The following is a 23,866-nucleotide window of genomic DNA, read 5'->3' as shown; positions in this document are numbered from 1 at the left end:
AGCAAAGGGTTAACAGCAGGCCTGTGCTCTTTTTCTCCCAGACCTAGACCTTCCTGGGAGGATTTTAGGTTTGTCTTCTCCCAGCATCCGTCCCCTAGATATATCCCCAAGTTAGGACAGATTTGGAATGTTGGGTACCAAGGCCAGACGTGTATTTTACACACTGTGAAATCTCTGATCTGTGAGACAGCACATGGGCTGGGAGACCCATCAACTGTAGGCCTACATGACGGGTGATAAACCCAGGGAGAAGCTTCTTTGTATGAAGATGAACCCCACACCCCATGGCCTCATCACCAGCAACTATATACAAGTCTCTAGGCAAGAGAGGAGGGGCCCAAGCATCTATGCACATGGAGAATTGTTGGCTTCCACCGAGACTGAAGGGCTGTACATGCTCTTTCCTGTCCTGAATCCTTCTAAAAAGCTAAGCAAACTAAGTGCTGGATCAAGTTCTACTGTGTCTTATGAGTTTGATTGCCAGTCAAACCTGTTACCAATGCAATAGTGGGACAGTGTATTGTACTTCAATAAAAAGTTTACTAAAGAAAAAAATTCCTTTGGCTATTCTTGCCAACCTATTATTCACACTGATCACATCTTCTTGGCCTCCAAATTCCTTCCATTTTTCTGAGCTTCTCCTCTCTCCTCTGACCTCCTGTCTTCTCCTTTTAGGTCTCTCACCCACAACCAACCCTTAAACTTCCTGTTCATTTCTAATGCAGAGCTAATTAAGTATTACACTATCTCACCCCAAACTAGTTAAGCTACCCACAGAGGGCGCATATCAATAACTAATATTGAGATTCATTGCAAAACATAGTTCTCTTCCAGGAGAAGTCATGTGACTACTTCTTAAAGAATTTTTTTCTTTTGCTAGACAGAAAATGCTGAATCTCTGTCCATAGACATTCCAAATTCACACATTATCTGGAGTCTCAGTTACCTATGTGACAATCCAGTTGTTCCTTTCCTAATTTGGTGTCTCAAACTTTCCTGACTTGTTAAAATGAATAGAATTTGCTTGCCAACACCAATATATGCTCTTAGAAGTGCTGGCTGCTGCCATATGATCCCCAGGCATAAGTCTACTCTGTATTGTCTCCCTGAATTGCATCTGTAGGGATGACAGATGCTCTATGTTTTCAGTGTTTGGGTTTGGATTGTTTTTTTTTTTTTTTGGAGGGGGGAGTGGGGACTTCTAAGCTTAGCAAAACCTGAGAAAGACATCTTCCTGTATATACTGATACTTCTTTATTTCCTATGTCATAATATTAACCTCACCTCCCTTGGCTTTTGCTGTTAAATAGTCTTATGTCTTCTGGAGCTAGGCTTTCACATATCTCACTTGAACTAAGGTATCAGTAGTAGGAGCCCTCTGTCTCACCTCCCCATAGTAGGAATCATTAGGAGAAGGGAGATGATAGTTTCAGAAACAGCACAGTATCTCAAAGATTTCTGAAACCACCACTTGCATGATCAAGACTGATAATTCTTGTGTCTGATGCTCACTATTTCAGTGCACACTGATTGAGTACCACTGATAGTCAAAGATGTCATTCCTGACAAGCAGCTCATGCAGCTCAATAACAAAAAAACAAACAACCCAATCCAAAAATGGGCAGAAGACCTAAATAGACATTTCTCCAAAGAAGATATACAGACTGCCAACAAACACATGAAAGAATGCTCAACATCATTAATCATTAGAGAAATGCAAATCAAAACTACAATGAGATATCATCTCACACCACTCAGAATGGCCATCATCAAAAAATCTAGAAACAATGAATGCTGGAGAGGGTGTGGAGAAAAGGAACACTCTTGCACTGCTGGTGGGAATGTGAATTGGTACAGCCACTATGGAGAACAGTATGGAGGTTCCTTAAAAAACTACAAATAGAACTACCATATGACCGAGCAATCCCACTACTGGGCATATACCCTGAGAAAACCATAATTCAAAAAGAGTCATGTACCAAAATGTTCATTGCAGCTCTATTTACAATAGCCAGGAGATGGAAACAACCTAAATGTCCATCATTGGATGAATGGATAAAGAAGATGTGGCACATATATACAATGGAATATTACTCAGCCATAAGAAGAAACGAAATTGAGCTATTTGTAATGAGGTGGATGGACCTAGAATCTGTCATACAGAGTGAAATAAGTCAGAAAGAGAAAGACAAATACTGTATGCTAACACATATATATGGAATTTAAGAAAAAAAATGTCATGAAGAACATAGGGGTAAGATGGGAATAAAGACACAGACCTACTAGAGAATGGACTTGAGGATATGGGGATGGGGAAGGGTAAGCTGTGACAAAGTGAGAGAGTGGCATGGACATATATACACTACCAAATGTAAAATAGATAGCTAGTGGGAAGCAGCCGCATAGCACAGGGAGATCAGCTCGGTGCTTTGTGACCACCTAGAGGGGTGGGATAGGGAGGGTGGGAGGGAGGGAGACGCAAGAGGGAAGAGATACGGGAACATATGTATATGTATAACTGATTCACTTTGTTATAAAGCAGAAACTAACACACCATTGTAAAGCAATTATACTCCAATAAAGATGTAAAAAAAAAAGATGTCATTCCTGGAGTGGGGAAATATGATTTAAAAGTCACAACTACTGACAGCCAGCATCTTAGAATCTCATGAGAATCATAAAACACGTTCCCCCAGAACCATGATGCAGGGTGGGACAATCCACAAATAATAGGCTCCCATTGTTAAACCTAATGGTAATGACTCCACCTTTCTTTTTTTTTTTTTTTTTTTTGCGGTACGCGGGCCTCTCACTGTTGTGGCCTCTCCCGTTGTGGAGCACAGGCTCCGGATGCGCAGGCTCAGCGGCCATGGCTCACGGGCCCAGCCGCTCCGCGGCATATGGGACCCTCCCGGACCGGGGCACGAACCCGTATCCCCTGCATCGGCAGGCGGACTCTCAACCACTGCACCACCAGGGAGGCCCGACTCCACCTTTCTGCAGCACCCTTTTCCCTATGTACTTCCAAAGCACTCAGGATGACAAAGATCAGTTTCCAATCATTCCTACAAATGGTACATGAAAAATTAAGATTTAATTGTGATTCCTGGTTCTTTCATCTTGAATCCAATACCCTGGACTTCAGAAATAATGGAACTTGGTGTAATATTTGAATACCTTGTTTTTGCCTCCTCTTGTTCTTTTATTTTTTTTAATTTTATTTATTTTTTATTTTTGACTGCGTTGGGTGTTTGTTGCTGTGCACGGGCTTTCTCTAGTTGCAGTGAGCGGCGGCTACTCTTCGTTGTGGTGCACGGGCTTCTCATTGTGGTAGCTTCTCTTGTTGCGGAGCACGGGCTCTAGGTGTGTGGGCTTCAGTAGTTGTGGCTTGTAGGCTCTAGAGCGCAGGCTCAGTAGTTGTGGCACACAGGCTTAGTTGCTCTGCGGCATGTGGGATCTTCCTGGACCAGGGCTCGAACCCGTGTCCCCTGCATTGGCAGGTGGATTATTATTATTTTTTTTTTTTGCGGTATGCGGGCCTCTCACTGCTGTGGCCTCTCCCACCGCGGAGCACAGGCTCCGGATGCGCAGGCCCAGCGGCCATGGCCCACGGGCCCAGCCGATCCGCGGCATGTGGGATCTTCCTGGACCGGGGCACGAACCCGTGTCCCCTGCATCGGCAGACGGACTCTCAACCACTGTGCCAACAGAGAAGCCCTTGGCAGGTGGATTCTTAACCACTGTGCCACCAGGGAAGCCCTCCTCTTGTTCTTGTGGAAAAAGAAAGTCCTCTTCTAGAAAAGGTACTGGAGGTACTTCCTATGACAAAATGAGGCTTCTTCAATCGTCCAAGTTCACAAGTACAAAGTGTGAAATCTCAGAATTGAGATTCAGGTTCTGAATTGTCCTGGACAATGGATCTCACTAGAAATAGAATCATCACCAGGACCTGTTCAAAGAAGAACTTTCTCCTATAACAGTATTCAATACTGGAACACAGGAAACTGTCTCCAAAATAATCAGATCTGTGCAAAAATAATTTGTTAAATAACATAGGGAAGATTATGAAAGACAGTTCCAGAATGCCCACATTCATGTGGTTTGTAAAGGTGCGTTTTTCATAAAGATCTGTACAATTCAAAAGCATGAGATTCTGCAGGGGTGGCTCCTTTATTCTGGAGCGGGCAGAATTTATTTTCATTTTCCATGCATGGGCCACCACAATAAAGAATGTTCCTCCTCTTCAGTCTTTTCCTCAGTAAAGAATCAGGTTTTCAGGTATGCTCAGAGGCTCTCTGGGCTCTTCTTGTGGAGAGCAGCCACCATAACGACCACTATGGAGCATTTTTCCCTTCTTCACATATGGGACATGAAGAATATTAGAGAAAAATCAGAGTTTAGAAGTCACTCTCAAACACACGTAGAAAAATTATTGTCAGAATATTCTTAAGCTTTAAAAAGTTGGAAAAGCCTGTGATCTTTGAACTGTTTCCAGGAGTCAGTGACTCTAAAGGAAGATATTCACCATCAGTGACTCCACCCAGGGTTTCCTTTTGTGACAGTCTTGCACCATGATCCTCTGGGTTGGCATTCTCTTCAGGTCACCAGGTTTCTGCAATCTCTGTGAGAACCTGCAGCAGCTCAGCAAACGTCGGGCGGCCTTTAGGTTTCTGGAAAAGGGAAGTAGAGGTGGTCAGCTCAGCTTAAGACTCACTCAGACACCAGCTCTAGAACTTGCTGGCAGGACCTGGATCCAGGCTGGTTCACCACAAATGGAAGAGAAAGATATCTTGGCTGATACGCAGGACATAAATGGCAGTTGAGCGAGGCATGAGTGTGAAAATATAAGGGTAGAAGTAAAATAGCTACAGCTGCAAACACTAGCCACATGTGGCTATTTAAATTTAAATTACTTAAAAGAGTATACATTTTAATATTCAGTTCTCAGTCACACTAGCCACTTCTCAATTCTTCAATAGCCAGGTGTGACTACCATATTGGATAGTACAGACATAGCACATTTCCATCATCACAGAAAGTTCCATTGGACAGTACTGCCCTAGAGGTCTATTTGGATGACTTGATACACAGGGTAAAGGAAGAGCTGGGAGAGAGGGGCCTCTAGAGCCCCAAGCCCTCAAGCTCAGCCCCAATTATTCACTACACCTGACCCCCTGTAGAAAGATGGATTTTAGTCAAAAAGCAAAAGGCACGTTTTCATGACAGACTTTGCAGGACTTGGAGCACAGACTGTGCTGTCTTAAGGCTCAGTCAACAAAATCTCCAGCCGGGAAAGCAAGGATTGGAGCCTTTTTCCTACTTCACAGTGGGATGCGGTTTGACTTTGGCTCCAAGAGGAAGCTCCATGGCATCTTTGAAATCCATGGAAAATAGAACTACTCATGGTAGCCACATTCTCACAGAGGTCCCTGGCAGCAGAGTTAGTGGGGAGACACCACCCTTTGTGGCTTGTAAACAGAAGGCATCAATAAAAGGAGAGAGCAAGAAACAACCTAAATGTCCATCGATAGACGAATGGATAAAGAAGATGTGGTACATATATACAATGGAATACTACTCAGCCATAACAAAGAATGAAATAATGTCATTTGCAGCAACATGGATGGAACTAGAGATTATCATACTAAGTGAAGTAAGTCAGAAAAAGAAAGACAAATATACGATATCACTTATATGTGGAATCTAAAATATGACACAAATGAGCTTATTTATGAAACAGGAACAGACTCACAGGCATAGAGAACAGACTTGTGGTTGCCAAGGGGGAAGCAGGTGGCAGAGGATGGAGTGGGAGTTTGGCAGATGCAAACTATTATATATAGAATGGATAAACAACAAGGTCCTACTGTATAGCACAGGGAATTATATTCAATATCCTGTGATAAGCCATAATGGAAAAGAACATGAAAAAGAATGTATATATATGTATAACAGAATCACTTTGCTGTACAGCAGAAATTAACACAACATTGTAAATCAACTATACTTCAATAAAATACATTTTTAAAAAATAAAATTTAAAAATTAAAGGATGGAGCAGAAGGATATGTGAGCACACATGAGAGTCCTCCTTGAGATTTCAAGAATAAATAGTGGAGCTTTTTGCTGGTGCTGAGGTTGTGCAGGTAGTAAAGCCTATGAAACAAGTGTTATCACTGCTAACATAATCACATTTGAATCTAGAGGTGCATAAGCTCCTCGTTTACTTCGTCCTCTTGTCAGCAACTTATTTACTCCTTTCTCTGTCTCCTCTCCACAGATATGTAAAATCTCAAAAAGTATTATATTGTATGTGCATGTACAAGTATATTGCTTAATATACAATATATATTCCTAAGCTATTTACATTGTTATTGCAAAGATGCTCTTTTTTTTTTTTTTTTGTGATACGCGGGCCTCTCACCATTGTGGCCTCTCCCATTGCGGAGCAGCAGGCTCCAGATGCGCAGGCTCAGCGGCCATGGCTCACGGGCCCAGCCGCTCCGCGGCATGTGGGATCTTCCCAGACCGGGGCACGAACCCGTGTCCCCCACATCGGCAGGCGGACTCTCAACAACTGCACCACCAGGGAAGCCCCAAAGATGCTCTTAAGACATCTGTTTGCTACTAACAGCTCACTTAATATTTTTTATGTCTTTCAAGATTCCTTGCAGAACAGTTAATCATATGCAAAGTATTTTCATACACTGGGGATCTTTATAAAATTAATACTTCTCTGGAATGGAAACAACCATGTCGCTCTTGAAATATTGAATTTTTTTAGTGTTTGTGAATTGGGAGTCAAGTGATTTCTTTTTCAGCCAGGAGGAAATCCTCATCCAGCTATAGTTTTTTCTGGGCTGAAGCAGTCAGCTGGAAAGAGAGAACTGTCAAAATCACAGAGGAGTCTGATGAAGGGGAGTGGTGTGTTGAGTCAGCGCCCAGAAAAGACAGAGGTGGAATATAAACCCTCGGGCTTTATTTTCAAGCTTGGCATTTCAAGTAAAAGAGAAACTGGCCTCCCAGGAGATAATTTTCCGAGTAGAAGTTCCTGGCACACTTTCTGCCTTCATTCCTATTCTCGTTTAATCTCTCTATCAGGAGTCTTGAGTGCCATAGGAGAGATGAAACCCATTACTTTTAGCCTTGGAAAGCAAGACAAATTAGAGTGCAGTAAATAAAAACACCATCCTTCTCTTTCAATGTGGAAATTGAACAAGCCTGATTCTACCCTTAGTTTCCACCCAGCAGTTCTTAAAAGGAGTAAAACGTCTCATCACTGAGGCTTTAGTAACAACGAGAGTTTCTGCAGGAACCAACTTCAGCAAGATAAGACTTGGAAAATGCACTGAATTCCTCAGATGAAAGGCCATTGTTAAAAACAAAATGGATTCATGATTTTGTAGTGGAAGTACTTCTGGCTCTCAGGGGTCATTACCGAGAAATAGACACCTTTTCTTGCCATGACGAAGTCCTGGAGTAATGTGGGTGATAAACAGATCTACTCTCAGATGCTGGAACTGCCAACCTTTGCAGGAAAGTAAGGGACACTCACCTCATGCCAGCAGCTGTACATGACTTCATATATGGAAATCGGTGCCAGGTGAGGTCGGTACAGCCTGAAGCCTTTAGAAATCGCTTCCACAACTTGCAAATTTGACTTATTTTCAAAAGGCATTTTTCCTTCTGTAAAAACTTCCCACATCAAAACTCCTGCAAATAAAATGCATGAAAATAAGAGGTTAGAGAAATGGTTACTTGGAATTGAAACAGCTGTTTCAAGTTACAACCCATTATTTTCCTCCTGCAGTCATTGAGTTACAATCATCCAGAATGACAGCAGTTCTATCTAGGAAGCAGACCCTGTGCATCTTACTTTTTGAAGAGGCCTATGAACTGAATATATTCCAAGTGAAGACAATGCCTTTCCTTTTCCATTGGTCATGACTGCCTTCTTATTGGAAGAAAAATGCTGGCAGCATCTTCATTTCAAAGTACTGCTCATGTCTCCACACCCTGAAATCAATGAAACTTTGCCATTCCATAGAAAATGACAGAATTGTGTGATCCCCTGCTGCCTGCTAAAGCCAAGAGTTTACCATCCAGTAGATGGCATGCGTTCCCATCTTCCCACTGAAAGACTGCTGGGTAGAGTCCCAGAAAATCTGGCAGGGGCTCTGTTTATAAGTAGGTGTCCAAAAATCATTGATTGATTGATGAAACTCCTTCAAGGCTCCCAATTTGAGTTCATTTAATTATTCACTTATTCTACAAATATGTATTAGGTATTGATGAGAGGCCAGGCCTATGCTAGAGTCAGAGGATTCTTAAGACTGAAACCAGTCTATGTGCTCAAGAAGCTCACTGTACACTGAGGAAGAAAGACAAGTGGTCAAGTAAAACTCAAGGAGTTCTAAATGTTGTACAACCACCTGATGAGATCCTTGTGTTGCTATCCACTGGTCTCACAACTTAACTGCTCTCCAGTAGAGCTTATAATGTCACCTGCCAAGACTACCACATATCATTGGAGAGCTAATGAGATCAATACAAGCTTAACCTTATTGTGGGCAATAATATTCACACCCTTTGAGGGTGCAGATGTCTCTCCAAAGCCAAGAAGCCACCCAGAAAGGTACAGGTGAAAGAGAATAGATAGATTATTATACATTTGTTGCCATTTTTTGAAAGTCAACTCAAAGAACAAACTCCATGGGACAGAGGTCCACAGTATCTCTTTTTCAATGAAGAACATTACCCAATATAAACAGCAGTTGATAGATCCCAAGGAAGCCTATGTCTAATTTCACAAAATAGGAAGGTGATAAAGTAAATGAGATGGCATCGCTCAAAGTCAGACAATGAAGTTTATTCATTACACTCAAGATTTAATGATGCCGTAAGATCAGTTTTTCTTGCAGGTCTCTGTGGTGTGGGAAAGTTGGCTGAGTTTGTTTTCTAGATCAGTAGACTCTTTTATGGTTTTACAGCAAGTGCTCAGTGGGAAAGGAAAAGATCCAAAAGGCAAACTTAATGTAAGAAGGTGTATGACACCAGTTGCCAAAGACAGCCTGATGTGTTTAGAACACCTAAGACAGAAACACAGTTATAAGAAGACCTTTAGCTAGATCATATTAAGAAATCAAAGTTAAAAGAGCAATCTCTATTTTATGAGAACCTACTGTATGGCACAGGGAACTCTACTCAGTGCTCTCTGGTGACCTAAATGAGAAGGAAATCCAAAAAAGAGGGGATATATGTATACATATAGCTGATTCACTTTGCTGTACAGTATAAACTAACACAATATGGTAAAGCAAATATACTCCAATAAAAAATAAATATTTTTTTAAAAAAGAGCAGTCTCTATTTTATTAAATCAAGCTCCAACAAATGAACATCGAATTCACTCACCAAATGACCAGACATCAGATTTGCTGCTATACTTATTGAAATGGAAAACTTCAGGAGGGGACCACTTGACTGGGAACTTGGCTCCAGAAGAACTGATATATTCATCATCCAAAACATACCTAGGGCCATCAGATTTCAGAGCACATTGTGTTAATTACCTCTAAGTTCAGTTTACTTCAAATCCTTTTAGTTAACTCTGATTTCTAAAATACAAAGTATTTTCCACAGAAAGGTTCAGTATACCTTCTCTTCTTGCTATCAAAGTGAGAAAGTAGCCCTTATAGAGTTTCCTCCTTAAACCAAGCCTCAATTGCATTTATTGCATTTGGATCTCAGAAAACCATAGTAATTCTTCAGTCTAAAACATGCCCCACTGATTAGCTATGATAAATTCTTAATTCTGCAAAGAAGCATGCTGAATGCGCTAACAACCAAGGTTATTTCTTTAAAAAGATAAATATATGTGAAAGAATAAATTCGAAGTTTGATGCCTTATTTTCTTTCTATATACATATAATTTTTGCAGGACAGAGAAGGGGGAAAATAAAAGTATTTGAACGTAATACATTTGGTGTGTAAAATCTCTAATGCCTTTATTCAAATGGAAATAAATCAGGAACAACTATCATCTCCTTTAAAAAAAATAACAACAACAACAAAATTAAACCCTCTCTCTTTTTTGAAAATCATACACAGTAACATCCAAGTGTGGGAATCTGGAGAAAAGAGAGGAGAGCTAACGTGTGCTATGTAGCTCCTTGAGTATGCAATATAGTATTTTTGAAATACTATATATATATATATATATATATATATATATATATAGTATACTATATATACTATATATATTAAATATAAAATTAATATATTTATTAATGCTTCCCCACACACCCACTTGTTTCCCACATACCTTACCTCACCACACCTTTAAGTCCTTTATTGAGCCAGAGGCCATTCTACTAGAGGAAAGAATGAATAACAGAAAACAAAAGGAAAAGAGCCACTTTTTAATAGCTTTTGAGTTTCAAAAGTCTAGACTTTCCAGAGAAGGAGAAGGACTGAGTTATGAACAAAATACCTGGGAGAATGGCTCATGAATACGAATGATATCTCACTACCACCACCATCCAATCTGCTACAAAAATATCCCTTGTGCTGGGGGTGTGGGAGAGATTCAAAAGGAAAGGGAAGGAGTATTAGACACTAGGGGGTGGCTGAGGTAGGGTCCTATACCCTGCACCCCATGAGGGCTGCCCTAGTCACATCGCAGTGAAAGAAGACCTCACTGCCCTACAGTCCGTTGGTGGGCTTCAAGAGCAAAACAGAACCTGTGTCCTCTTTCTCGGGTCAAGCCCTGGGAAACACAGAAAGATTCCAGAGGACAAATGGCTATGGGTGTGCCAAGGCAGATGGGGCCTTAGCCACATGGAGAGCTCTAGTCATGGCGAATGTCAGACATGAAGGATTCTTACAGGCAGAAATTCAAGATGAGTCAGCGGCCACCTGTGTGGATGGCCAGCCAAAGACAAAAGAGGAGGATGGTGGCTGTAAGGAAGCCAGTGTCAATGTGTGAAGGAATCTTACAGACAGAAATTCAAGATGAGTCAGCGGCCACCTGTGTGGATGGCCAGCCAAAGACAAAAGAGGAGGATGGTGGCTGTAAGGAAGCCAGTGTCAATGTGTGAAGGAATCTTACAGACAGAAATTCAAGATGAGTCAGCGACCACCTGTGTGGATGGCCAGCCAAAGACAAAAGAGGAGGATGGTGGCTGTAAGGAAGCCAGTGTCAATGTGTGAAGGAATCTTACAGACAGAAATTCAAGATGAGTCAGCGGCCACCTGTCTGGATGGCCAGCCAAAGACAAAAGAGGAGGATGGTGGCTGTAAGGAAGCCAGTGTCAATGTGTGAAGGAATCTTACAGACAGAAATTCAAGATGAGTCAGCGGCCACCTGTCTGGATGGCCAGCCAAAGACAAAAGAGGAGGATGGTGGCTGTAAGGAAGCCAGTGTCAATGGATAACAACAGGGACCAGACAGGCCATCTCCTGTATGTGGCCCCATGAGACACTCAGAATTTGGATTGTGACCCTGAAGAGTGTCAGGGAGAAACCCTGAAATCACTGGGATGAAATTTCTAGCAACCTGAGGGAAAGGAGATGCAAAATGTAAACTGAACTGAGTTGCTGAAAATAAGGTCAGATGATTCACACTCTTGTGCTGTAGGCTTAGAGTCAGCTACTACACTTGATAAGAGAAATGCATGATGATGACAGAAAAATCAGAGCTGAGAAAATAAATTTATTCTTTCTCTATTTCAGAAATATACATACATAAGGAAAGCTTTTTTTCTTAACCTTATATATATGACAAGTAGACTGAGAAATTCTTTTGAATTTTAAGATATGATATAGTTTTATTAATAACCACCTGAAAGAAGATCAGAAGAATAGTCCACAGCCTCTGTTTCCCTCACAGCTAACACTGGTGCATGTCCTAAAGTTCAAAGTGGGTCAGCAGGCCATACAACCACATCAACACTGCCCTCAGAGAAAAAAAAACAAAGCCAAAAACATCTTCGATTTGTCTGTAGACTAATGTAAGATTCCCTCCTGTGAGTAAAGAAACAAAAAAGAATATCATGTACCTTGTCATTCCAAAGTCCGAAATTTTTACTATACTTGTAGAACTGACCAAACAATTCCTCGCGGCCTATAGGGAGAAGAAAAGAACCCACGTGTAAATACAAAGTTTCTCTTTCCAGAGTTTCTACTCTCCTTTTCCTTAGTTTCTTTGGGCCCCAGCACTACCTCTCTGTGTGAACAGCCATGTTATTTCATGGTGATACCTATCGATGCTACATATGATTTAATATATCTGCCCTCGTGTGATGGATTTTAATGACTTTTCGAAGAAATGACAAAAAATGAAAAGAAATTTTAACACTTTTCCTTTTTAAAATGTGTAATCTTTCTCAAGAAGTATCCTTGATAAGTGCATCTTGGTATAAAAAATAGTGTGTATTTAAAATTTTATCTTCATAAATAAAAAGAGGAAAGTCCAATATGCATGAAAAATAACAGATCGTCACTATATTCCTTTGGGATAGTCATTATATATAATAGCTAATAAAAACAAAGAAATTGTATTTTAAAACTTACATTTCATTGAACATAATAACTCTTTACAATATTTTCGTATTTATTAAATTACCACAGTGAACTAAATATAGTACTATATAACTCAGAAACAATCTATTTGATGCCAAAACAATCCATTTTCAGTCAGCTTAGTCATGAAAATTATTGACTTGGTTATTTAGCCTCATGTAGGCCAGTGGTTTGATAGAATTTTTCTCTTTTGAGCTAATTTGTGGTTCAGTTAGTTCAAAAACAAAAGCAAAAACTTGAAATGGAGAGCCAGAAGGAGCCAGTTTGGAAGATGTTGACAAGTGCCAGCAAATGATCTCAAAGCTAAACCACAAGGCAAACCCTCGACAGAGAAAAGACTCATAGTTGGCTAATATATTTTAAGTGGCATGTAGGTGGAGAAAACAGAACTCAAAGGAAAGCAATCAAGGAAGGAACCAAGACTAGGAGGGTCTGCAGAAGCCACCTGGAGCAAATAGAATGACCAGAACTGTCACCTGACTGAATTTTGAATTCTAATCCTTATCAGGAAGGACAAACTGCAGAGACCAGGAAAGTGAGTTAGGTGGAATTGATACCAGATCCATACATTCAAAAATGTGCTCAATGGCTACTATGGGCTGGACCCTGGGGAATGTACCATGAGGCACGCAAAACAATGGTCGAGCATTGCTGAGCTTTTCTATGTGCCAGACACTGTTTTAAGTGCTTACGTATATTAATTCATGTAATCCTCCCAACGAGTCCATATGTGGGAGGTGTTATAATTAACACCACTTTACTAGTTAACTAGCTTACTCAAGGTCACATGGCTAGTAAGAAACAAAAGCGAGATTTCAACTAGCTCTTGAGCAGGGTTCTCAATCTTGACTGCACAGTGGACTCACCAGGGAAATTTTCCAAAAAATGCTGATGACTAGATTCTACCCGCAGAGATTCTGATTTCATTGGTCAGGGGTATGGGCTGGGTACTGTGATGTTTTTAAACCTCCCAGGTGATTCTAATACACAGCTAAGTTTGAGAGCCATTGCTTGGCAACTTGTATTCTCATAATGCTGAACTGCAGCTCAGAAGTCTACGCCTTGATGTCAAGGAGTTTAGAGTCTAATATTTGTGTAAACAACTATTATAGGAAGTAGTAAATAATAAATGCTCTGACAGTTCTAAGTCATGTGTAGGGCAAGCAATGGTGTGCTAGGGCCAATGAAATTATGCCTCCTTTCTCTCCCCAAAATATTCCAGCCTGAATGGTAAATAATATGGTCACTCTGGTGATGGCTGATGGAAGTTCAGGATTACCTCTAGATGACAGTATCAGGGACTTCTCAGAAATTCTCAAATTCTCATTGGATTTAATTTGGAAACTGAGAAATGAGACATGGAAGGACACAGAAGGAATAGTATGAATATCATGAATAAATATGGAGCAGATAGAAAATGTTTTTCAAGGGGAGGTAGCAAGGCAGGGAAGCAGAGCTATTTGCTTTTGGGGCAAGTCAAGCTTCAATCTTCTTTGTTTGTTCGGAGAGCTGTTCTAAGCATTAGGCAACAGAATGGTTTAGCATCTTGACTCCTTCCCAATAAGGCCAGTAGTGCTGCTGTGATACTGCACCTCCACCTGAGGCAGTTTCACCCCTGAGTGAGACCCACTGGGGTTCTTCAGCATTGTACCCAGCACCTGGCAGAGTGTGTGGCATATATAGGCACTCAATACATATTTGATTATTCGTTGAAAGAAAGATAGAAGGAAGAGAAGGAAGAAGAGAGGGGGAAGAGGAAAGAAAAGTAAATTAGTTTTAGTTAGTTGATTAGTGTGGTGATTAATTACTTCAAGGCTTATTTAGAGTAACACCTTACTTGGCTCCAGCATCAATGAGCAATTAAAAATAAAGCTACAGGGCTTCCCTGGTGGCGCAGTGGTGGAGAGTCCACCTGCCGATGCAGGGGACACGGGTTCATGCCCTGGTCCGGGAAGATCCCACATGCTGTGGAGCGGCTGGGCCCGTGAGCCATGGCTGCTGGGCCTGCGCGTCCGGAGCCTGTGCTCCGCGGCGGGAGAGGCCACAGCAGTGAGAGGCCCATGTACCAAAAAAAAAAAAAAAAAAAAAAAAAAAATTAAGTCAAAGAATGCATTATTCAAAATATTGAAAGTCCTAACTTATCATGTCCTTCTGAATACAAGTATAATATATACATAATCAGCAAATTTGCACCGTACTTACTAAATCCCTGTGGATAAAGCAGTTTCTCTCCAGATACTCCATTCCTTCACAGATATCTTGACATGCACTCAGTAGCATCTCCTTCCTAAGCTTTCCTTTCCTCTCTCTGAGATAGTTAAGCAGGCAGCCATTTTCCATAAACTCCGTCACAATATAAAGGGGCTTCTGCTGTATACACACTCCATAAAGCTGAACGAGCCTTGAATGAGATAACTTCCTGTTGAAAAAAACACAGACTGGAATCGTTTTTGCATTCTGAAGTGTTTGAAATCAACTGGTGATATTTACCAGCTCCATATAATGTTCATCATCAAGCTATGATTAAAATTAACCCAACCACAGAGAAAGTAGAACAGTTTCCTTTCTACTTTATGTGCTGAGAAAGTGGGGTTGAGAGTTTATGCAGTACTTTCTAAGTCACTGTACATACAGAATAGTACATGCCCCATGTTGTGCTTTTCTCTTTCCCATTTTGTAAGCCTTCTGCTTCCTCAGTACTGCTGCTCCTTGCCCAGTTCCTGTTCCCTGAGTTTCAACCTCCCCAACTGCAGCTGCTTAGACAAAAAATTCTGGACAGACAGGAGGGAGGAAAGAGTGATTGATGCGCATTAAAAAGAATATTAAATTCTAAAGAATAAAGGCATTTAAAGGAAATTTTTCGATTAAGTTGAAGACTGAAAAACATTTACCAACGTGAAACCCTTCTCTGTATTTAGTAATCACATACACAGACACACACACACACAAGTCCTCAAATACTGCCTGTTAAAGTACACACACTAAAATAATCTTTTTTTTTAAATTTATTTTTGGCTGTGTTGGGTCTTCGTTGCTGCATGCAGGCTTTCTCTAGTTGTGGCGAGCAGGGGCTACTCTCCGTTGTGGTGCATGGGCTTCTCATTGCGGTGGCTTCTCTTGTTGCAGAGCACGGGCTCTAGGCGCCCTAGCTTCAGTAGTTGTGGCTCGTGGGCTTAGATGCTCTGCGGCATGTGGGATCTTCCCGGCCGGGGCTCAAACCCGTGTCCCCTGCATTGGCAGGCAGATTCTTAACCACTGCGCCACCAGGGAAGCCCCCTGAAATAATCTTTTTAGTCATTTATACTTCAAAAGTTTATTGTTTCTTCTCGACTATAGTATTCAGTTTTTAGAGAAATTAGAATTACTTATATATTTTTACTATTATAAATGTAATTAGTTCACATATTTTCCTATATGCACTGCTACTAATAAGCTACATCCAGAGACACAAATCTGTAGTTGATCAACTAAAATAAAGGATCCTTTAAAAGCAATGCAGTGTTATAATAATTTAAAGAAAATGTCATGCTCCTAAACAAAAGAGCTGAATTCAAGTTGCTTTATCTCCTATTGATGCATGACCAGGAGCAACTTATTTAAAATTTCTAAGCCTCAGTTTTTTCACATGTAAAATAAGGATAATAAAACCTGTCCATCTTTCTTCCAGTGAATATTAAATGAGATAATGTATGTGAATGTATTATAAAAAGTATAAACCATGGTAAAAATATAAAGATAAAATTTTTAATTTTAGTAGAAATTTATGGGCTGAAAAAAAGACTGGTTTTCTTTCATTTTTCTAAATAATCCTTTAGCAGGTACTCTGGAAACACCATGAGTACAGGCTCCCAATTTACGCTATATTCCAAAATATGGTAATTAAGAACACAGTAGAGATTTGAAGTTACTCTGCTACTGCACTGGAAAAACTACACGGGATGACAACAATTTTGGTTAACAATTATGGCCCCTACTATAAGATCTGGCATATAGTAGTTGCCCAATAAATATTTGTTGATTATTATGTTAGCTAAGACTATGGACTTTGTACCCAGACAGTTCACAGTTTTGATTACAATTAGACACTACCAATGTTTTGTTGAGTAACTGTGGGCAAATTACATAAGTTTTCAAAATTTCCTTTTTATCATGTATAAAATTGGGGTCTTTTATTTTCTTTTTCTAAAATTTATTTATTTTTTTATACAGCAGGTTCTTATTAGTCATCCATTTTATACATATTAGTGTATATATGTCAATCCCAGTCTCCCAATTCATCATACACCCCCGCCCCCACCCACCACTTTCCCCCCTTGGTGTCCATACATTTGTTCTCTACATCTGTGTCTCTACTTCTGCCCTGCAAACTGGTCATCTGTACCATTTTTCTAGGTTCCACATACATGCGTTAATATACAATATTTGTTTTTCTCTTGCTTACTTACTTCACTCTCTTTGACAGTCTCTAGATTCATCCACATCTCTACAAATGACCCAATTTCATTCCTTTCTATGGCTGAGTAATATTCCATTGTATATATGTACCACATCTTCTTTACCATTCATCAGTCAAAGGGCATTTAGGTTGCTTCCATGACCTGGCTATTGTAAATAGTGCTGCAATGAACATTGGAGTGCATGTGTCTTTTTGAATTATGGTTTTCTCGGGGTATATGCCCAGTAGTGGGATCGCTCGGTCATATGGTAATTCTATTTTTAGTTTTTAGCAACCTCCATACTGTTCTCCATAGTGCCTGTATCAATTCACATTCCCATCAACAGTGCAAGAGGGTTCCTTTTTCTCCACAACCTCTCTAGCATTTGTTGTTTGTAGATTTTCTGATGATGCCTATTCTAACTGCTGTGAGGTGATATCTTATTGTAGTTTTGATTTGCATTTCTCTAATAATTAGTAATGTTGAGCAGCGTTTCATGTGCTTCTTGGCCATCTGTATGTCTTCTTTGGAGAAATGTCTATTTAGTTCTTCTGCCCATTTTTGGATTGGATTGTTTGTTTTTTTAATATTGAGCTTCATGAGCTGTTTATATATTTTAGAGATTAATCCTTTGTCTGTTGATTCATTTACAAATATTTTCTCCCATTTTAAGGGTTGTCTTTTCATCTTGCTTGTAGTTTCCTTTGCTGTGCAAAAGCTTTGACGTTTCATTAGGTCCCATTTGTTTATTTTTGTTTTTATTTCCATTACTCTAGGAGGTGGATCAAAAAAGATCTTGCTGTGCTTTATGTCAAAGAGTGTTCTTCCTATGTTTTCCTCGAAGAGTTTTATAGTGTCTGGTCCTAAAATTAGGTCTCTATCCATTTTGAGTTTATTTTTGTGTATGGTGTTAGGGAGTGTTCTAAAATCATTCTTTTACATGGAGCTGTCCAGTTTTCCCAGCACCACTTATTGAAAGGACTGTCTTTTCTCCATTGTATATCCTTGCCTCCTTTGTCATAGATTAGTTGACCCTAGGTGCGTGGGTCTATCTATGGGCTGTCTATCCTGTTCCACTGATCTATGTTTCTGTTTCTGTGCCAGTACCATATTGTCTTGATTACTGTAGCTTTGTAGTATAACCTGAAGCCAGGGAGTCTGACTCCTCCAGCTCCGTTTTTTTCCCTCAAGACTGTTTTGGCTATTCGGGGTCTTTTGTGTCTCCGTACAAATTTTAAGATTTTTTGTTCTAGTTCTGTAAAAAAAATGCCATTGGTAATTTGATAGGGATTGCATTGAATCTGTAGATTGCTATGGGTAGTATAGTCATTTTCACAATATTGATTCTTCCAATCCAAGAACATGGTATACCTCTCCATCTGTTGGTAACAACTTTAATTTCTTTCACCAGTGTCTTATAGTTTTCTGCATACAGATCTTTTGTATCCCTAGGTAGGTTTATTCCTAGGTATTTTATTCTTTTTATTGCAGTGGTAAATGGGAGTGTTTCCTTAATTTCTCTTTCAGATTTTTCATCATTAGTGTATAGGAATGCCAGAGATTTCTGTGCATTAATTTTGTATCCTGCAACTTTACCAAATTCATTGATTAGCTCTAATAGTTTTCTGGCAGCATCTTTAGGATTCTCTGTGTATAGTATCATGTCATATGCAAACAGTGACAGTTTTACTTCTTCTTTTCCAATTTGTATTCCTTTTATTTATTTTTCTTCTCTGATTGCCATGGCTAGGACTTCCAAAACTATGTTGAATAATAGTGGCAAGAGTGGACATCCTTGTCTTGTTCCTGATCTTAGAGGAAATGCTTTCAGCTTTTCACAATTAAGAATGATGTTTGCTGTGGGTTTGTCATATATGGCCTTTATTATGTTGAGGTAGGTTCCCTCTATGCCCACTTTCTGGGGACTTTTTATCATAAATCAGTGTTGAATTTTGTCAAAAGCTTTTTCTGCATCTATTGAGATGATCATATGGTTTTTATTCTTCAATTTGCTAATATGGTGTATCACACTGATTTGCGTATACTGAAGAATCCTTGCATCCCTGGGATAAATCCCACTTGATCATTGTGTATGATCCTTTTAATGTGTTGCTGGATTCTGTTTGCTAGTATCTTGTTGAGGATTTTTGCATCTATATTCATCAGTGATATTGGTCTGTAATTTTCTTTTTTTGTAGTATCTTTGTCTGGTTTTGGTATCAGGGTGATGGTGGCCTCATAGAATGAGTTTTGGAGTATTCCTTCCTGTGCAAGTTTTTGGAAGAGTTTAGAAGGATGGGTGTTAGCTCTTCTCTAAATGTTTGATAGAATTCACCTGTGAAGCCATCTGGTCCTGGACTTCTGTTTCTTGGAAGATTTTCAATCACAGTTTCAATTTCATTACTTGTGATTGGTCTGTTCATATTTTCTATTTCTTCCTGGTTCAGTCTTGGAAGGTTAAACCTTTCTAAGAATTTGTCTGTTTCTTCCAGGTTGTCCATTTTATTGGCATAGAGTTGCTTGTAGTAGTCTCTTAGGATGCTTTATATTTCTGCAGTGTCTGTTGTAACTTATCTTTTTTCACATTTTTCAAATGTGGTGAGGATTCATTAACTCATTCAATAATCCACAAATATTTGTTGAACACCAACTACGTGCTAGCCATTATTTTAAGCACTCACCCAGTTGTAGAAGAGAGATAAATAAGGTCCCATTATCATGGAGTTTACGTTCTACTGGGGGAGATACAAAACAAATACATGTGAAGCTTGGGAGTAGTGACAAATGCTTTGATGGAACTAATACAAGGTGATACAACAGAAAGCATTTGGGGGTGGGACTGCCAATTAAACAGGGTAGACAGGGGAGGTCTCCTGGTAGAGATGACACTTAAGCTGTATGCTTACAAAAAGGCAGGTAATATGCCAAGCTGTATATTCCTGGCAGATAGAGTCCAATGTATGTCAGCTATTTAACTTTTTAAAGATGAATGTATTTGCAAAAGGACATTAGAATGGGACTTTTCCTGCCTCGCTATAAAAAAATCAGGAAAAGGGCTTCCCTGGTGGCACAGTGGTTGAGAGTCCACTTGCCGATGCAGGGGACACGGGTTCGTGCCCCGGTCCAGGAAGATCCCACATGCCACGGAGTGGCTGGGCCCATGAGCCATGGCCACTGAGCCTGCGCGTCCAGAGCCTGTGCTCCACAACGGGAGAGGCCACAACAGTGAGAGGCCCGTGTACCGTAAAAAAAAAAAAAAAAAAAAAGTCAGGAAAAAAAATCAACTGTGTTCAAACCCAAGAACACATTATGTCCATCTGAAGTGACTTAAAAATAAGCCTGTAGCCTCATTCCTGCCTCCATAAACTGCCAGGAACTATTTCTCTTCTCCATACTCCATGCATCTTCCATTGCCCTCAAAATATCTTCCTCAGAGATCCTGGGCCCAGGCTTGAGCCTTTCTAGACTTCTCACATTGTGATAGATATTAGACATCTCATTTTAGCAGGTTCTTTTGGGGAGCAGTCATTTCTCAGACACTCAAGTAACCAGAGAGCAACAACCCAAACATTCAAATAAAAAGAACTGTAGTTTATCAAAAGGGATCCTAACAATGTATTATATTTGAAGTAAAAGTGATACCTTTTCCCCAAAAGTTTAAATTGCCTTTATGGGATGCATATATTTATTTATTTATTTATTTTAATTTTTGGCCACGGCATGCGGCATGCGGGATCTTAGTTCCCCGACCAGCGATCAAACCCATGCTCCCTGTATTGGGAGTGTGGAATCTTAACCACTGGACTGCCAGGGAAATCCCTAGATGCATATATTTAAACATCTCAGAGGGGGATTTAAATTCTAATTCTTTCTTTTTGATAGGGATTCTAGTACGACTTCAACTTTCCCTGAATCATATGTCTCCCCTTCATTCTTTTCTTATTGTACCTATTTAATCCAACACACAGGAATATAATTTTTGTCTGTCCATTAGATGTAGGAAAAACATGGTCTGATGCAGGTAGTATCAGGGAGCAAAGGCCAGTAGGGTAACCAAGGGGCACAAAAACATCTTTGAGAAACCGATACCACTGGAAAGTTGTGTTTATCATTAACTTCCCTCAGAATTCATTTTATTCTAAAGTGGATGGAAAGAACATTTTGATAGTACTTGGAGTATGGGTTGAGAGGCCCAAGAGACACATTGCTCTGCCTTCAAACAATGGATCAAGTTAATCACCACTGGTTTTGGGGGGTTTGCTTTTGTTTTTGTCAACTGGCGTCTGCAAATTTGGAACAGAACTAAATCGCTTTGGATAATAAAACAGAATCTAGGTAATGCCACCTGCGGTCTTCCTTCTTTACCACATTGCTCTTCCTCTAAGTAAATGTTCAACAAGTACTTAAAGAATATTGATTTGAATTGTGCCAAATTATTGGCCTATCCTGGTCCAGCCCAGGTTACTGACATAAACCACAGCCACAGGTTCGACTGAGGCAAAAGGCTGAATCTGGGAAATCCCAGAAGCTAAGAGCAGCGTCCAATCATCTGCAAAGAGCCACTTCTGTTAGACTTCATGATTCTTGAATTCTCTGAAAGCAAATAGTATATCCCTATATTACTATTTAGACAAAATCAAGATTTTTGCTTCTGGGAAAAGGAAAAAAGTATAGTCATTAAGCACCTATTATTGAGCTGAAAAGAACACACCTACTTGTCACTTTCATAGATTATCTCATTCAGTTCACACGCTGATCCAGTGAGTGAGGTATTGTTATCCCCATTTTACAGGTGAGGAAATTGAGGCTTAGAAAAGTGAAATAACTCACCCAGGTCACACACAGATCAAATAATTTGCCCAGGTCCCACAACTAGCTTGGGCAGAGTTGTGACACAAATCCAGATGTGACTGACTCCAAAATCTGTGTTCTTTCCATGACACCAGGATGTTGTACAATACTTATCTGGGTATTGTATGTACTTACATCATCACTTTAGCCTCTTCAATGAAATCCTCTTCAGACATGGAGCCTTCATTGACGGCCTTGATAGCTACCTGGACATGTGCTCGCCATTGGCCTAAATAGACCACCCCAAACTGGCCGCTTCCAATCTCCTTTACAAAAGCCAACTCAGATGGATTTATCTCCCACTTTTCTGGAAAAGTAAAACATCCACGTTACAAATAAGGAAAAACATGTTAAATTTTTAGAGCTAGGAAAGATTTAGGAATTTTCTCAACCTATTCTCTTCTTTTTCAGAGAAGTTTAAAAAATTTATAAATGAGTGGAAAGGACCTGTAACTATTTTTAATACTCTTATTGTGGCTTAAAAGTATAATTCCAGAATTCAAGTATAAAAATACAAACCTCACTTACGTGGAGAGGAATTATGGATATCAAAACATGCTTTCTCTTTCCAGAGAGACCCAGGATGAAACAGTTCTGTGCCTTTTTAAACTAAACCTGCCGAAACCAGACCTGGAGCCTAAATATGTATGTCCCCAGTCTGTTTTTAGCCTGGTGAGTAAACTTGTGAGATTAGATAAAATTTGGGGTCCCCCATCTCAGTTTCTTTTATTGTTCCTTTGCCCACTCCCACCCCTAAAGGGCTTTCCTGCCCTTTCTCCTTTGCGAAAAGTCTAATCAATTCATCTGATAAATATTTTCAATATTAAGATTCTAACCCATATCTAAGTGTATGTTTGAAATGATGCTTGCATTACTGAATATTTCTCACTCTACAGAAGTAAATCAAGAAAAAAAGAACTGTTTTTAAAATAACCCTTTGGAAAACTCTGAGAATTAAATCTTAACTTTTTTTTTTTTTTTTTTTTTTTGCGGTACACAGGCCTCTCACTGTTGTGGCCTCTCCCGTTGCGGAGCACAGGCTCCAGACGCGCAGGCCCAGCGGCCATGGCCCACGGGCCCAGCCGCTCCGCGGCACGCGGGATCCTCCCAGACCGGGGCACGAACCCACATTCTCTGCATCGGCAGGCGGACTCTCAAACACTGCGCCACCAGGGAAGCCCTAAATCTTAACTTTTTAGTAACCACTTTGATATAGCAACACCACCATCTGCTGGAACTTTAAAATAATGCATTTAAAAGAATTGTAATGGTCAGTGACCCCTTGTACCAGGCTTTGCAAGGTACTCCCCTTCCCAAAAGTAGGTGTGTTTTTAAAATAACATGGGAGAATATATTCATGACTTTGGGACTGACATAGATTTATTCAACAGAATATAACTATAAAGGAGAATACTGATAGATTAAATTTCATAAAAATCCTATTTATCAAATACACCCCATTAAGAAAATGAAAAGGTAAGCCACAAACGGGGAGAACATATTTCTTAAAACATATAACCAACAAAGAATTCCTATTCAAAATAAGAATAAATCGATTAGGAAAAGGCAGATAATCCTATTCTTTAAGGGTTAAAAAAAAACTTGAATAGTGTATTCTCTCACAAAAGAGAATATCCAAATGGTCACTGAACCTATGAGAAGTTGATCAACACAATTAGTCATCAGGGAAATGCATACTTAAACCAAAATGAGATACCACTACACATGCACCAGATTGGCTAAAATGAAAACAAAAACCAAATCAAGCCAAACCAAAACCACAAGAATACCAAATATTGGCAAGGGCAAAGATGTGGAACAGCTGAAACGTCCATACACTCTTGATTAAAGTATAATCTGGTATAAACTCTTTAGAAAACTGACTAAATCTGAGTATGTTCATACTCTACGACCCAGCAATTCTACTTTTAAGTATATATCCATCATGGTCAGGGCATATGTGTGTGTTAAACGTTATCAAAAGGCATACAAGAATG

At 39.9% G+C, this 23,866-nt stretch overlaps 1 protein-coding gene across 1 annotated transcript in view; it reads right to left on the bottom strand.

Annotated features, from left to right (window-relative positions):
- Positions 1-4,601: 4,601 nt before the first annotated feature.
- The window catches only part of TXK (TXK tyrosine kinase), a 45,128-nt gene continuing 25,863 nt past the window's right edge, over positions 4,602-23,866 (bottom strand). Inside the window, exons 9-14 of the mRNA XM_060091151.1 lie at positions 22,005-22,176; positions 14,785-15,001; positions 12,060-12,124; positions 9,415-9,533; positions 7,556-7,713; positions 4,602-4,670 (exon numbers count right to left, since the gene is read on the bottom strand). Of these exons, the coding sequence (XP_059947134.1) occupies positions 4,602-4,670; positions 7,556-7,713; positions 9,415-9,533; positions 12,060-12,124; positions 14,785-15,001; positions 22,005-22,176 (800 nt within the window). The remainder of the gene's footprint in view (positions 4,671-7,555; positions 7,714-9,414; positions 9,534-12,059; positions 12,125-14,784; positions 15,002-22,004; positions 22,177-23,866) is intronic.

Source organism: Mesoplodon densirostris, chromosome 1, assembly GCF_025265405.1.
Source record: "Mesoplodon densirostris isolate mMesDen1 chromosome 1, mMesDen1 primary haplotype, whole genome shotgun sequence".
Taxonomy (NCBI): domain Eukaryota; kingdom Metazoa; phylum Chordata; class Mammalia; order Artiodactyla; family Ziphiidae; genus Mesoplodon; species Mesoplodon densirostris.
Note: the sequence above shows the minus strand (reverse complement) of the source record. Positions and strands in the feature narration are given on the sequence as shown.